General features: G+C 60.9%; 1 protein-coding gene across 1 annotated transcript; it reads left to right on the top strand.

The window, feature by feature from the left end:
- The first annotated feature begins 130 nt into the window (after positions 1-130).
- On the top strand, positions 131-14,069 carry GRAMD2A (GRAM domain containing 2A). Its single transcript, XM_054388175.1, has 11 exons — positions 131-165; positions 4,581-4,694; positions 5,286-5,343; positions 7,193-7,265; positions 7,405-7,508; positions 8,444-8,542; positions 10,076-10,147; positions 11,783-11,845; positions 13,321-13,477; positions 13,762-13,861; positions 13,958-14,069. The coding sequence occupies exons 1-11, from the start codon at positions 131-133 to the stop codon at positions 14,067-14,069; spliced, it is 987 nt and encodes a 328-aa protein (XP_054244150.1).
- The last annotated feature ends 228 nt before the right edge of the window (positions 14,070-14,297 follow it).

Below are 14,297 nucleotides of genomic sequence, written 5' to 3'. Positions count from 1 at the left end.
GTAGGCGGGGCTCTGAGGCAGGGCAGGGGGCGGCTTTTGCTAATGGGAGCGAGCGGTAGGGGCGGGGCTTGGCGGTGGGCGGCTAATGGGCGTGCCCCGTGGCGCCGTGCGGAGGCCGGGCGCGCGGGGCATGACGGCGCCGGGCAGCGCGCGGAGGCCGCGCAGGTAGGGCTGGGCCAGGAGGGTTCGGGGGTCCCGGGGAGCTCCGGAGCGCGGCCTTGGTGCTGCCGGAAAGCCGCGCTCTGCCCGCGGCCCTGTCTCGGCCCTGTTCCTGGCGGTGTCGAGCTCTGAGGGGAGCGGGAAACACTGCGGTTTCTCCCACCGTCGCCGTACCGAGGAGACGGAACCGGGGAAGGGGATGCCGCGTCGCTGCCGGCCCCCGCAGCCGCCGGTTGTGCCTGGAGTGACTCCGAGCCCGGGCGAAAGCTGGGGACTGGCCCTGGAGGCTGCCCTGTCCGCTCTTTGTCGTGGCGTGGTTCGGAGCACCGCCGGCTCGGTATCGCCTCACCGGGGCTGAGGGGGGGGTCCCACGCCGGGCTCTTTCCGCCGTATGAGGCTCGGTAAAACCGGTGTCGCTGCCGCTGGGAGTTATCCTGGGCGGCGGCCTTGGCCCTCCCCCCGGCGGAGATCCACCGGGCTCAGGGCCCTGAGGACAGGCGGTTCCCGGGGCGGGGCGAGACGGGACCCTGAGGGGTGCACGGGGAGGGGGCCGGAGGCGCGGGACTCTTGGGGAGGGTCACCACGGCCCCGTCCCTCCCTCCCTCCCTCCTCCCTCCCTCCTCCCTCCCTCCCCGCCGTGACCTCCTCTCTCCTCCCTGTAGCAGCGCTCGGGACCCGCCGCTCCCCTCCAGCATCCTCGGCGGTGGCTCCGCTCCAGCAGCCGACACTCGGGACTGAAATGACCTTGAGAGCCGGGCACAAGGGCAGCTCGCCGGATCCCGCCCGGGCTCGCTCGGGCCGAGGCAGCCCAGCCGCAAGTGCCTCCCTCCGCCTCTGATCCTCCTCGAGATTTTTTTTTCCCGTGAGGCGAAATCCCCGGCTCGGTCACTCCGTCGCGCGTCCCAGCTCGCTCCCGGCCGGCAGCAGGGAAGGGATCCCGCGAACGCTGATCGCCACCGGAGGGGCTGACGCCGGAGCTTTCCCAGGCTGGATCCTGAGGCTGTGTAAGGAAGGGAGATGCGAATCTGGGGTTCGGGACAATCCCGGGACCATACCCGAGGCTGGGGCAGCCTGGGAGGTGAGCGGGGGCTACGAGGAGCCTGCGTGTGGGCAGGGAGAGGGGTGGCCACCCTGGTACGGCAGGCAGGGGGTTTGCTTTCCCTTTGGCAACGTTTTCTCTTCCTGCCCCTGCCTACTCTGCCTCATCTTGGGAGCTCCGTGCTCTGACTCCCCTTGCTCTGTTTGTAGTTTGGGACGCTTGGGATGGGGATTTTCCCACAAGAGCAGCTTCCTGCTAACAAAATTCCTTGAGGAGGGTGATGGCAGGAGTTACTAGAAAGTGTTTTCCTTCCTGTGCCGGCTCCTGGCAGGGAGACCCCCACCTCATCAGCTGTGCCTGGAGCTCCTCTGGGAGACCCCCACCTCATCAGCTGTGACTGGAGCCCCTCTGGGAGACCTCCCCCTTTCCCCCTTCAGCTGTACCTGGATCCCTCTGCTCTTAGATCTCCTCTATATCACATCTGGCAGCAGGGGCAGAGTGAGATCTGGAGCAGGGGGGATGAGGTAGCTGCTACGATGGCTCTGCTGGGGCTGAGGATGCTCCTTGCAGCCCCCAGGCCCTCCCTGGAGCAGCCTGGTGCTTGCCCTAAGATAGGGATTGTGACCTGGGATTTGTCCCTAGAGGTGACCATAAGAGGGAGGGGAGAGCAGGACCAGGACCGTGTAGCACTTCCAGGTGCTCCCTAGCCTCAGCTCTGCTCGTTCTGGGGGATTTCTGTGTGTTGGGTGACCTCTGGGGGGATTGGTTTCTCCATGCCCTCACCTGCAGCAGGGGGTGCCTGTCCAGGCCTGTGCCGTGCCCCTTGGTGCCAGCCCTGGTTAGGGCTAAATCTGGTGGCTGGGATTAAGCGGCTTGGGGATTTAAGGGATGATGTGAGGGAAGCTGGAGCAGGCTGAGCTCTGGAGAGGGGCGCTCCAGAGTGGGTCAGAGACCCTTTTCCAGCCGTGGGCAGGGGGACAAAGGCTTTGGCATGCCTGTGATGCAGGTTTCAGCTGCAGGGCAGTGTGGTGTGCCCTGGCAGGGGCTGCTTGCAGGGCAGGGCTGCCTGGCCTGAAGGTGTCTGAGAATCAGGCAGGGAAAAGTCCTTCTGGTGCCATGCCAGGGGATGTTACTGTGGTGCCTCTTGTCAGTAGAGTCTCCCACCCCTTCCAGACACATCCTTTGACTGGAGCACTGCCCTGTGAGGAGAGGCTGAGAGCCCTGGGGCTGTTTAGTCTGGAGAGGAGAAGACTGAGAGGGGATTTAATCAATGTTTATAAATATCTGAGGGCTGGGGGTCAAGAGGGAGGGGACAGGCTCTGCTCACTGTGCCCTGTGACAGGACAAGGAACAATGGAGATAAACTCCAGCACAGGAGGTTCCACCTCAACATGAGGAGGAACTTCTTCCCTGTGAGGGTCCCAGAGCCCTGGAGCAGGCTACCCAGAGAGGTTGTGGAGTCTCCTTCTCTGGAGACCTTCAAGCCCCATCTGGATGTGTTCCTGTGTGACCTGTGCTGGATTCTGTGGTCCTGCTCTGGCAGGGGGGTTGGGCTGGAAGATCTCCAGAGGTCCCTCCCAACCCCTAACATCCTTTGTGATCCTGTGACCTGAGCTTTGCCTCCAAAGCCTCACCCCCTCAGTGTGCTTATCCCATCCCTGCCGTGCTCAGGCTTTGGGACTGTGTGGGCAGCTCCTTGACCTCTCAGCCTCAGCTGCAAGGATCCAGGAGGTTATTCCCAGCCTGACCCTAACTGCATGGCACTGGTGACTTGTGTTTGGTTTTCAACAGCCCCATATTTGTGCTGTGTCCTGAAGGAGCATCCCCTGTGCCTCCACCCGGGGTTCAGCCCAGCTGAGTTGCATCAGGACAGTGTTTTGGATGGGCACTGAGGGTGCAGGGCCATGGGGGCTCGCATGGCTTCAACCCTCAGGCCACCTGGGCACCGCTGTTGGGATGCAGCAGCCCCATCCTGGCTCCCCCTGCTATGAGGCCAGGCTGAGGGAGCTGAGCTGGGGATGTTGAGCCTGGAGAAGAGAAGGCTCCCAGGAGACCTAATAGCAACCTGCCAGTACTGAAAGGGGACTACAGGAAGGCTGCAGAGAGACTGTTTGCAGAGGCCTGCAGGGACAGGACCAGGGACAATGGCTTCAAACTAGAGCAGAGCAGATTGAGATTGGATGTGAGGAATAATTCTTTATTATGAGGCTGCTGGAACACTGAACAGGTTGCCCAGGGAGGTGGTTGAGGCTCCTGACCTAGAGACATTCAAGGTGAGGCTCAAGGAGGCCCTGAGCAACCTGATCCAGTTGGGGATGTCCCTGCTGAGTGCAGGGAGGTTGGACTGGATGAGCTTTGGAGGTCCCTTCCAGCCTGGACCATTCTCTGATTCAGATGGATTTCCGCTGGGATGAGCCCCTCGGAGCAGGAGCAGGATGTGTCCAGGGAAGTGCAGGTGGCAGAGGAGCCTCTGCCTGTAGGCAGGAAGCAGTTGGGAATGGCTGCTCTGGCCGGGCTGTGCCGCACGGCCATGGCATCACCCCCGCGGGCTCTGGGATGTCCTCCAGCTCCACTCTTGTCCTGCCCACTGTCCCCCACCTGCTCTTCCACCTCCCCCTGCCCATCCAGCCCAGCTCCATCCCCTTCCCTCCTTTCCTCTGCTTGTGGCTGTTGGCAGCCCTGCTGTGTGGCACCGCTGGCTCGTGCTGGGCGCTGGGTGGCAGCGGCGCTGTGCTGCAGCAATCTCCAGTCGCGGTTTGCCAAGGGTGGCTCTGCCACCTTCCTGGCCTGCTGGGTGATAACCTGCCCTGCCTGGCAGCAGGAGCCTGTTTGCTTTCCCCATCGTGGCTGATAAGTGCCTCTGATAACAGCAGTGGTGGCAGATCCCAGGCTCAGCGAGGGCAGCAGGCAGCCTGTGCCCTCAGCGAGGGCTCTGCCCAGGCAAGATGGCAACAGGGAGGTGGCCCCTTGGTTGCCAGGGCTGGAGGCTTCCTGGCAAGAAGTGCCCTCTCCTTCCCTCCACGTGGAGTCTACCCAGCAGGAAGTGCCCTCTCCTTCCCTCCACATGGAGGCTTCCTGGCAAGAAGTGCCCTCTCCTTCCCTCCACATGGAGGCTTCCTGGCAAGAAGTGCCCTCTCCTTCCCTCCACATGGAGGCTTCCTGGCAAGAAGTGCCCTCTCCTTCCCTCCACATGGAGGCTTCCTGGCAAGAAGTGCCCTCTCCTTCCCTCCACGGGGCTCGGGGAGCGGCAGGAACGTTCTTGCTGTCCTTGAGTGGCAGAGATGCCAGCACCTGGGTGCAGCTGAGGTGGCAGGGGGGTGGGTTCCCAGTACCTCTCCCCTCTCTCCCTTCCCCTTGGGGGCTAACAGGCTTCTCCTGGCAGTGCCAAGCCCATGCATGAGAAAGCAGCTCCCTTGAAGAGCCCTGAGCCCATGCACGGCCGTGACAAGGTGGAGCCATCCCACAAGGAGAAGAGTTTGGATTCCCTCGATGGCAGGTGAGGGGCAGCCCCCTGGGCTTGGCACTCCAGTGTCTGCTCTTCTTCATCCCCCTCCTGCTGTCATCTCCTGCTCATCCCTGCTGCCTTTGGCCTCCCAGCTGGGGGTGGGCACAGGGGAAGGGCTCTCTTTGTTTTGCCTCTCAAAGTCTGGGTCTCCAAAGGTGTGGGGAGGGCCCCAGCATTCCCATTGCTGGGAAGTTCTCACTGGCTCTCTGGTTTCTCCCTTCACCTGCCTGCAGGATGGATGCCCCTGCACACAGCCAGAGCTGAGTCCCTCCTGCCTGGGGACACTCCCAGTTGTGCTTTCCCTGGGGAACCCTTGACCCAGCCAAAGCTGCCCAGTGCCAACCCACCCCAGGCTGCTGCAGGGGGCAGCTCTGGGCTTCTTCCCTTGGTGCTAGGATGTGTTTTGGGTGCCCACCATCAGCCCCACACCAGGCAGAGCCCTTCTCCTGCAGCCAGTCCTTAACCTCAGCAGGGCCTGATTGCCATAAAGACATCCAAGGTGTGACTTTTCCTGGAGGATGGGGAATCTCTCTTTAGTCCTCTGGGGCTCTTTGCTTTTCTGAGGATTATTTTTGCTTCCAGCCTCCACCTGAACGAAGCCCTGAAGGATGAAGACATCAAGAAATGCCACAGGGAAGTGGTAAGTGGTTAGCTTCATGAGCCAAGGGGCTGGCTCCTCGTAGCCTGGCTGCACAGGAGCCCACCCAGGGTCTTGGAAGTGGGAGGAGAAGCTGCAGTGGCTCCTGGCGAGATGGGTGAAGGCTCCCATAGGGTATAGGGCAGAGGCTCCTAGGGAGGGTGACTGGAGGGGCAGTGACCATTTTTGTGTGGCCCATGGTCTGCCTTGGAAATGCTTTTGGGAATGTGGAGTCTCCTGCTCTGGAGACTTTCCAGCCCTGTCTGGATTCTATGGTCCTGCGCTGGCAGTGGGATTGGACTCAAGGATCTCCAGAGGTCCCTTTTAACCCCTAACATCCTGTCATCCTATGATTTTCCAGCCAGAGCAAAGGGGAAAGTGGAAATCTTGACTGGCAGCAGCTCAGTCTCCGTCTGTTTGAAGCTGTTTGGTTGTTCAGATCATGCCCAGAGTGGAGTTTTTTGGTCCATCTGCAAACGAGATGCTGTGAAAGAGGAAGGAGTGGGGGTGGAGGGGAGGCACTTTGCCTTTCCCCCTGGAAAAGATGGAGCAGAAGAACACTTCCATAGAGTCACAGAACTGTCAGGGCTGGGAGGGACCTCAAGGCTCAGCCAGTTCCCACCCCCCTGCCATGGGCAGGGACACCTCACACCACAGCAGGTTGCTCACAGCCACCTCCAGCCTGGCTGCAAAAACCTCCAGGGATGAGGCTTCCACCACCTCCCTGGGCAACCTCTGCCAGTCTCTCACCACCCTCCTGGGGAAGGATTTCTTCCTAACATCCAGTCTGAATCTCCCCACTCCTGGTTTTGCTCCTTTTGGCTGATGTAGAGGCACCTGGGGGAGGGTTGTGGGGCTGGCAGTGGGTCAGTGCTGGGGCCGGGGGGTGTTTACTGACATGTGGGTGGCTCAGAGGCGATGCCCCAGGCCCCACTGTGCCCCCCTGAAACGCTCCCCCCGGCACCTGCTGCCATCCCAGCATCTCTGGGGGGTGTCTAAGCCGCCCCCAGGTGATGTTGAGCCTTGATCCTCTTATGGGCCAGCTCATCAGGTGACAAGGTGCAGGGAGCAGAGGTGACCTTGTCACCGTGGGCAAGAGGGCTCTGCCTGCAGCCAGCCTTGTGGCCCTGTGCCCCTGCCAGCTGTGCCACACCGCTGGGCACCCTGCCCACATGCCTGGCCCCTTGTATCTGGAGGGCCACCAGCACTGCTGCAGGGACAGCCACATCCCTAGGGAGCCCCTGGAGGTGCTGGGTGCTGCCTGCTCGGGGGGCAGGGGTGGCACAAACCTGCTCTACCAGGGCCAGCTAACGGAGCATAGTCAGTGCCAAGCCCCCAGGCCGGTTTGGAGCCTTTCAGTGGCATCCAGAAGTGTTTCAGGGCCAACCTGCCGAGCCTCCTGCTGCAGCTGGCAGCAGGCTTGGAAGAGGCAGCAGGGATATAAATAGCTGGGTGGGCACAGAGCAAGTGCTGTCATCCTGCCCTGGATAGCGGGAGAGCTCCAGGAGGAGGAGGAGGAGGAAGAGGGGGAGGGGGAGTTTGCTGGGCAAAACAACTCACCCACAGCCGAGCCTGGGCGAGCAGAGGCTGCTGGCAGGGGGTGGGCAGCCTCCCTGGGCGTTAGGGGCAATGTGTGCCTGGGAGGATGGCAGAGCACTGGCAGGGTGCTGGATCCTCCAAGCCTCCCCCAGTCCTGCATGCCTGCCGGCCCCAGCCCGCTGGGACCCCTGTGCGCCGGTGCCGGGTGCGGGGCAGCTGTGGTGCAGGAGGCTGGGGGGGGTGGGGTGGGGGTGGTTGTGCCTCCTCCTGGGCAAGGTCAGCAGGAGGAACCTTTGCTCTGCTTCGTTTTCAGGCTGCTAGCAAGTACAACTCCCAGTACCACAAGCTGTTCAAGGACATCCCCTCGGAGGAGAGCGTGCTGAAAGGTGGGTGGCATGGCGAGGGCTGGGCAGGGAGGGCTGGCAGGAGGCTCACACTGCCTGCTGGCATGGCGAGGGCTGGGCAGGGAGGGCTGGCAGGAGGCTCACACTGCCTGCCCTGCCTCTCCCTCCCTGTGCCTCGCAGTCTGCTCCTGCGCGCTCCAGAGGGACATCCTGATCCAGGGCCGGCTTTACATCTCCCCCAACTGGCTCTGCTTCTACGCCAACCTCTTCGGGAAGGACATCAAGGTGAGGGCCTTGGGGGTGGGGGCAGCTCAGCCTTGTCCCTCTTGGCTTCACAGCTTTTACCCCACCCAGCACCCAAGTGCCACCAGGGCAGCCTGGCTGTGCCCCCTGCTCCCATCGCCACCTGGGTAAACCCCAAGGTTGGTTTGGTTGAACATCTCCTGGTGCAAAACCTCCTCTGAGCCACCATGAAGGAAGATCAAAGGTTTTGGGGCAGAGGAGGTGGGGGGAGAAGATCTGAAATCTCTCTTCTCTTGGCTTTTCTTCTTTGCCTTGCAGTCTGATGTTTCCCTGCTGTTAGTCTTGTGGCTGACAGGGACTTGTGTGGAAAGTGGGCTGCAGCCCTGCATTATTTATGTCAGCTGCTTTCAGCAGAGGGCTGAGGGAAGTTTCAGTGATCTTCCACTGCCACAAATTGCATCCTGCCTTATTTTTAACCCACCCTGGGCCTGCAGAGGAAGGGCCTCTTGTGCTGGGTCTCGGGGAGATTGGCTGGACCCTGCTCTCCTCAGTCCCTGCTCTCCTCAGTCCCTGCTCTCCTCAGTCCCTGCTCTCCTCAGTCCCTGCTCTCCTCAGCCCCTGCTGTTATTGTGTAGAAACCACCTCTGAGCTGAGCTTAATGTGAGGGGAGGTGCTGTGACCTCTGACAATCCCAGGCTGGCCCTGGGAAACCACAGAGCAGACTGCTTTGGGTTGGAGGGCACCTTAAAGGTCATCCAGTGCCAACCCTGCTGCCATGGGCAGGGACACCTCCCACCAGCCCAGCTTGCTCAAGACCTCATCCAGCCTGGCCTTGAACACCTCCAGGGAGGAGGTCAGTTTCCACGTGGCTGCTGCTGTCCTTGGGGTTGTAACTCTGCTGGTGTGTCCAACCTCCGCCTTGGGAGAGAAGCTCCCTGAGCTCACGTTGTGCCCTCCTGGGTGTCTTTGCCCTCCAGGTGGTGATCCCAGTGGTCTCTGTGCAGCTGATAAAGAAGCACAAGACGGCTCGGCTGCTGCCCAACGGCCTGGCCATCACCACCACTGCCAGCAGAAAGGTGACACTGCCCCTGCCCACCGCCCTGCCCGGCCTCACCCCGGCCAGCTGGCAACAGGACCTGCAGGGGCTCCAGGACCTGCAGGGGCTCCAGGAGAGCTGGGGAGGGACTTTGGACAAGGGCTGGGAGTGCCAGGATGAGGGAAATGGCTTTGAGCTGGGAGAGGGGAGATGGAAACTGGAGAGGAGGAAGAAATTCTTGGTAGTGAGGGTGGGGAGACACTGGAACAGGTTGCCCAGGGAGGCTGTGGCTGCCTGGAGGTGTTGAAGGCCAGGCTGGATGAGGCCTTGAGCAGCCTGGGCTGGTGGGAGGTGTCCCTGCCTGTGGCACAGGGGGGTGGCTCCCTTCCAACCCAAGCCATTGATGATTCCCATGGTGTGCAGCAGCAGGGGCTGGCAGGGAAGCAATGCTGCTCCTGGCACTGCCCAGGGCAGGCAGCACAGCTCTGCCCTCCTGCTGCACTGCACTCACTGTCAGGGCACAGCAAGGCTCCCAGGGGAGCTCAGCTCAGCTCAGCCTGGCCAAGCCCTGCCAGGCTCACAGAAAAACCTTTCAGCTCCTTCAAGGAGAGCAGGGGAAGGCTTGGGGCTGGGCCTTCAGCACCTGTGGGACTTTGGGAAGGGGCTTAACTCTTTAGGGATTTTGGGAAGGGGTTAATTCCTGGTGTTTGGTAGGGGGTTATTCCTGATTTTGGGAAGGGGGTTAACTCCTGTGGGATTTTGGGAAGAGGTTAATTCCTGATTCTGGTAGGGGGTTATTCCTGATAGATTTTGGAAAGGGGGTTAATTCTAGTGGGATTTTTGGGAAGGGGTTAATTCCTGTGGGATTTTGGGAAGAGGGTTAATTCCTGATTCAGGTAGGGAGTTATTCCTGATAGACTTTTGGGGAAGGGGTTTAATTCCTGTGGGATTTTGGGAAGGGGGTTAACTCCTGGTTAGGGGGATTATTCCTGATAGATGTTTTGGAAGGGATTAATTCTTGTGGAATTTTGGGAAGAGGGTTTACTCTTTTGGGCTTTTGGGAAGGGGTTAATCCCTGGTTTTGGGAAGGGGGCTACTTCCTGTGGAGTTTTGGGAAAGGTTTTATTCCTGTGGGATTTTGTCAGGGAGCTATCCCTGCAGGATTTTGGGAGGAGGAGGCAGAGGGCAGGATCTGGTTGTAAGGTTGCTGTGCCCACTGCGTGGGTCTGTGCCAGGCAGGGTGAGCACTGCCCTGTGCCACCTCCTCCTGCCAGTCCCTGGGGATGTTTTCCATCACTCCCAGCCCTGCTGGCCTCTGCATCCCTCTGGGCTGAGCATGGGAACTGCAGCCAAGTGAGGCTGGCCCCAAAAAAAAAAATCTGGTCCAGGTTTTAGCAAAAATAACAGCAGGGGAGCTCCACAGGGAGGTGCTGGCAGGGGACCTCCAGTGGCTCCTGAAGGAAAGGGGATTCAAGGGCAGGATGTCTCTGCCTGTCCCCTGCCTGTGGAGAAGCAGACTCAGGACTGGGGGACACACATCTGTGTGCCAGCAGCCTCTCTCCTTCTCTTGCAGTACATCTTTGTGTCCCTCATCTCCCGTGACAGTGTCTATGATGTCCTGAGGAGAGTCTGCACACACCTGCAGGTACCTCCCACCCGCATCCCGCGGCGTCCCTCTGGCCTTCTGGGGGAGCAGAGCTCCTTCCTGCAGCCCCCAAGGCTTTGGGCTGCTCCCCAGCACCCCCACAGTGCCCTGCTGCCTCTTCCCAGCCTCCTCAGTCTGCAGCAAGGGCTGGGGAAGGAGGGGCAGGAGCTGTGCCCCGGGCATGTCCTGGCCCTGTGAGCTGCTGCTGGCCTTTTCTGGGTCACGGAGGAGGGAGGCAGAGCTGGGCTGGGGGAGGCAGAGCTCAGAGTTCCTGCTGGCTCCCAGGGTGTGTGCCTGAGCTGTTTATAATCTGGTAGGGAGACAAGTTCTGCCACTCCCCACAACCAAGGTTTTAAGGGCTGGAGGAGTGGTCCAAAGTCAGGAAAGAGAATTTGCATCCCAAAGCCTAAAGGGGGGAGGAGAAGACACCCATCAGCCCTCCAGCTGGAGGGGAGGCTGTTGGGGACCTCTTCTCCTTGCATCTGGAGCAGGTGGGAAGTGGTGCTGCAGCCCTTCCCCACCCAGAAGGGTGCCTGCTGACTGTGCAGCCACTGGGGTGACTCAGCCCCCTTGCTGCAGTGGGAAATTTACTCTTTGCAACCTGCTGGGCTGTGCCCAAACATTCCTCTTCTCATCCCCACTGCAGGGAGTCGGGGCTGGCACAGGGCCCCTTGGTCAGCCACAGCCCTTGGAGGGTTTTTGGTGGTGGGGACACAGTGATGTGGTGCCCTGTTCTCTGCTGGGGTCACAGAATGGGAGGGCTTGGAAGGGGTTGGAGATCATCCAGCCCAAGCCCCTGCCAGAGCAGGGTAACCCAGGGCAGGGCACACAGGAACACAGCCAGGTGAGGCTGGAAAGTCTCCAGAGAAGGAAACTCCACAACCTCTCTGGGCAGCCTGCTCCAGGGCTCACACCAAAGAAGTTTCTCCTCATTCTGAGGTGGAACCTTCTGGGTTTTAGCTTCCACCCCTTGTTCCTTGGTCTATCACTGGGCACCACTGAAAAGAGCCTGGCACCTTCCTCCTGACACTCCTCCCCCAGATACTGATAGACCTTGATCAAATCCCCTCTCAGCCTCCTCCTCTCCAGACTAAACAGCCCCAGGGCTCTCAGTCTTTCTTCACAGCAGAGATGTTCAAGTCCCTTCATCATCCTCACAGCCTCTGTTGGACTCTCTCCAGCAGGTCTCTGTCCCTCTTGGGAGCCCCAAACTGGACACAGGATTGCAGATGAGGTCTCAGCAGGGCAGAGCAGAGGGGGAGCAGAACCTCCCCAGCCCTGCTGGCCACACTTCTCTTGCTGTCCCCCAGGGCTCCCATCGGTCCCTTGGCCACCAGGGCACATTGCTGTCTATGCAGAACTTGCTGTCCACTGGGACTCCAAGATCTCTCTCCATGGAGCTGCTTTGCAGCAGGACAACCCTTAGTGGTGATGCTCTTCTTCACCCCCCAGGTCCCTGTGCCTGCAAGGTTCCACAGTACGGTGGAGGTCAGAAGGGACCTCCAGAGATCATTGGGTCCCAGCCAGGCTGCTTGGCAGAGACTTGCCAGGCCAGTGACAGTCCAGCCTTCTGCCTCGAGTGGGAAGCAGGGGGAGGTGGCCCCATGGCACCTGTGTTTTGCTCTTCCCCTGCAGGTTTCCAGTAAGAAGAGCTTGAGCCTGAAGGAGCTGACGGAGGAGCCTGCTGCCGTGTCGCTGGTGAGGGTCAGGGCGGCTCTGGGCGAGGGAAGGACCTCCATGACCCCGTGCTGCGGGCAGGACAGCATCCACCTGGCCCCCTTGGTGGGTCTGACACCTTCCTGGCACGCTCAGCTTTGGCTGGCAGCCCCTGGCAGGGTGCAGGTGTGGGCCTCTCCCCCTGCTGCTGAGAAAAGTCTCACCAGGATGTGGCTTTTGTGCCTTGTCCTCTCCCCTTGCTGCTGACCAAGGTCCTGCCAGGATGTGGCCTTCGTGGCTTGTGCTCTGGGCTCCTCATGGCCTGGCTTGGCACACACAGCCTGGCTTGGCACACACAGGGGGGCTGTCAAGAGGATGGTTTGGGTGGCCAAGCACAGGCTTGATGGCTCAGCTGGTCTGTCTCGGGGTCCCTGTGTGGGTGGACAAACTCCAGAGCCTGGTGGGACATGCAGCTGCTCCACTCCCACCCACCACTGCTGGGACACAGGCTGGAATGGGGCTCAGTTATCCCAGAACCCCTGGGATGGGTGGGAGGGCTCCCAGCTGGGAAGCTAGAGGAGGAGGAGGCTGCTGAAGCATGGTGTGAGGGAGGGAGCATGGCTGTGTCCCTGTCCCTGGACATCTCCTCTCCTTCAAATGGCTCCACTCTGCCACAAAGCTGTTGGTGCTGTGGCCACGCTGGGCTGTAGGAGGGTGCTGAGCAAGGTGTCTCCCATGGGCTGCTGGCCCTGTCCCTCAAGCTGGGTGCAGGAGGTGTCAGCTGAGGTGGCTTTGTGGGCCAGTGGCTCTGTACATTGGAGCAGGAGGTGACAGGTGAGATGTCCCCTATGGTCTGGTGACACCTCTGGGGCTGAAGGCACTTTCCAAAGGGTTGGATTGGGAACAATCCAGGCTGGCAGCATCTCCTGGTGCTTCCTGAGGGATGTAGCTCTTCAGCAGCTCCAGCCCTGGGGACTCTGCCTGGGGACCTTGCCAGCTGCCACCCTGCTTGATTCAGCACAGTTCTGGGGCATGCTGGAGCCATGGTGCTGAGCCATGGGACCCCTGAAGGGTGACAGGTGACCACTCTGAGCTTCTGAGGGTGAAGGTGGCAGCAACTGGTCCTTGGGACTGGGGTGGGGTGCATGGGCAGGGCCTTCCTGTGGCATTGGTGTCCCCGTGGGGCCATCGTGGAGGAGCAGCTCCCCTTTGGGAGGATGTTCTGGAGGTGCTGGGCCTCAATGGGGATGCCAGAAGGTTGGAGTCCAAATGTGGCTCCACCATGTCCTTGGTGCTGCTGGTTCACAGGATCAGGCTCCCAGGATGGTAGGGGTTGGAAGGGGCCTCTAAAGGTGATCGAGTCCAAGCCCCTGCCCAGAGCAGGAGCATAGACTCCAGCACAGGTCGCACAGGAACACATCCAGATGGGCCTTGAAAGCCTCCAGAGGAGGAGGCTCCACAACCTCTCTGGCTGCCAGCAGTGCTGGTGGCAGGGCTCACCAGGGCTGTTCCCACAGGAGGTGATTGTCCCCGAGGGCAAGTGGAGGAAGGTGTCCCCTGCGTCGCTGTCGCTGTCCCTGCCGGCCGCTGAGTACCAGTGCCTGCACCGCGCCCCTGGCACCAGCCTGGGCACCAAGGAGAGCTCCTTCCCCTCCCAGGAGCCCCTGGCCTCGGGTGAGGGCTCTGGGCTTGTGCCCTGCCTGCTGGCCTCCCTAAGGAGGTGCTGGTCCTTCCTCCATGCTCCTGGAGGGCATTTCTGCCTTGCAGAGGAGCAGGGAGTTGGGGGATGGAGTTCTGGGCACGGGACAGGGTGGGGTGGGGGTGGGATGGAGTGTCCTGCCCGAGAGCCCTCAGTGTCCCCTGTGACTCGCTCAGAGGAGGATATTTGATGCTTGAAGGCTGGCAGCTGCTGGAGGTGCTGCTGCCTGGCGTGCCCTGACCCTGGGCTTGCCTTTCAGAAAGTGCAATAAACACCGAGGAGGAGCTGGAGGTGGAGCAGAGCTGTGTGGCAGAGCTGAGACCCTCAGACTACCAGCTCCTGAAGATCTTCATCGTGCTGTAAGTGTGCAGAGGAGGCTGCAGGGTGGGGAGGGGTGCCCTGAGAATGTTCCATCTCCCCCCCCAGCTGCTGAGTGCTTCTTGTTCTGCCCTCAGCATCTGCCTCCTGGTCGTGTCCTCGTCCTACCTGGCGTTCCGCATCTTCCGCCTGGAGCAGCAGCTCTGCTCCCTCAACAGGGACTACCTCGCCCGTGGCCACAGGAGGTGAGGCACCCTGGGGGACACTCCTGGGCAGGGGAGGGCTCACAGGGTGAGTGGAGGGACCTGAGCCATGTGGTTGTGCTCAGTGAGATGTCCAGGGAGTGCTTTGTCCCTTCTCCTCTGCCTGCTGTTGGCTGAAGGCAGACCCCAAAGTGCTGTCCCCATGTGGTAGATGATGCCACTGGGTGCTGGTTGGAGTGACCAGGGGCAGCTCTGTTGTCCCTCCTGCTGGTTG

The sequence above is a fragment of the Indicator indicator genome, chromosome 16, assembly GCF_027791375.1.
Source record: "Indicator indicator isolate 239-I01 chromosome 16, UM_Iind_1.1, whole genome shotgun sequence".
NCBI lineage: Eukaryota > Metazoa > Chordata > Aves > Piciformes > Indicatoridae > Indicator > Indicator indicator.
Note: the sequence above shows the minus strand (reverse complement) of the source record. Positions and strands in the feature narration are given on the sequence as shown.

Bases quoted from the DNA above. Each gene is read 5' to 3' on its own strand.
- GRAMD2A (XM_054388175.1), top strand. From the start codon at position 131: ATGACGGCGCCGGGCAGCGCGCGGAGGCCGCGCAG. The intron at 5,344-7,192 runs GTAAGTGGTTAG...CTTCGTTTTCAG, and splicing joins AGAAATGCCACAGGGAAGTG to GCTGCTAGCAAGTACAACTC. The intron at 7,509-8,443 runs GTGAGGGCCTTG...TTTGCCCTCCAG, and splicing joins TCTTCGGGAAGGACATCAAG to GTGGTGATCCCAGTGGTCTC.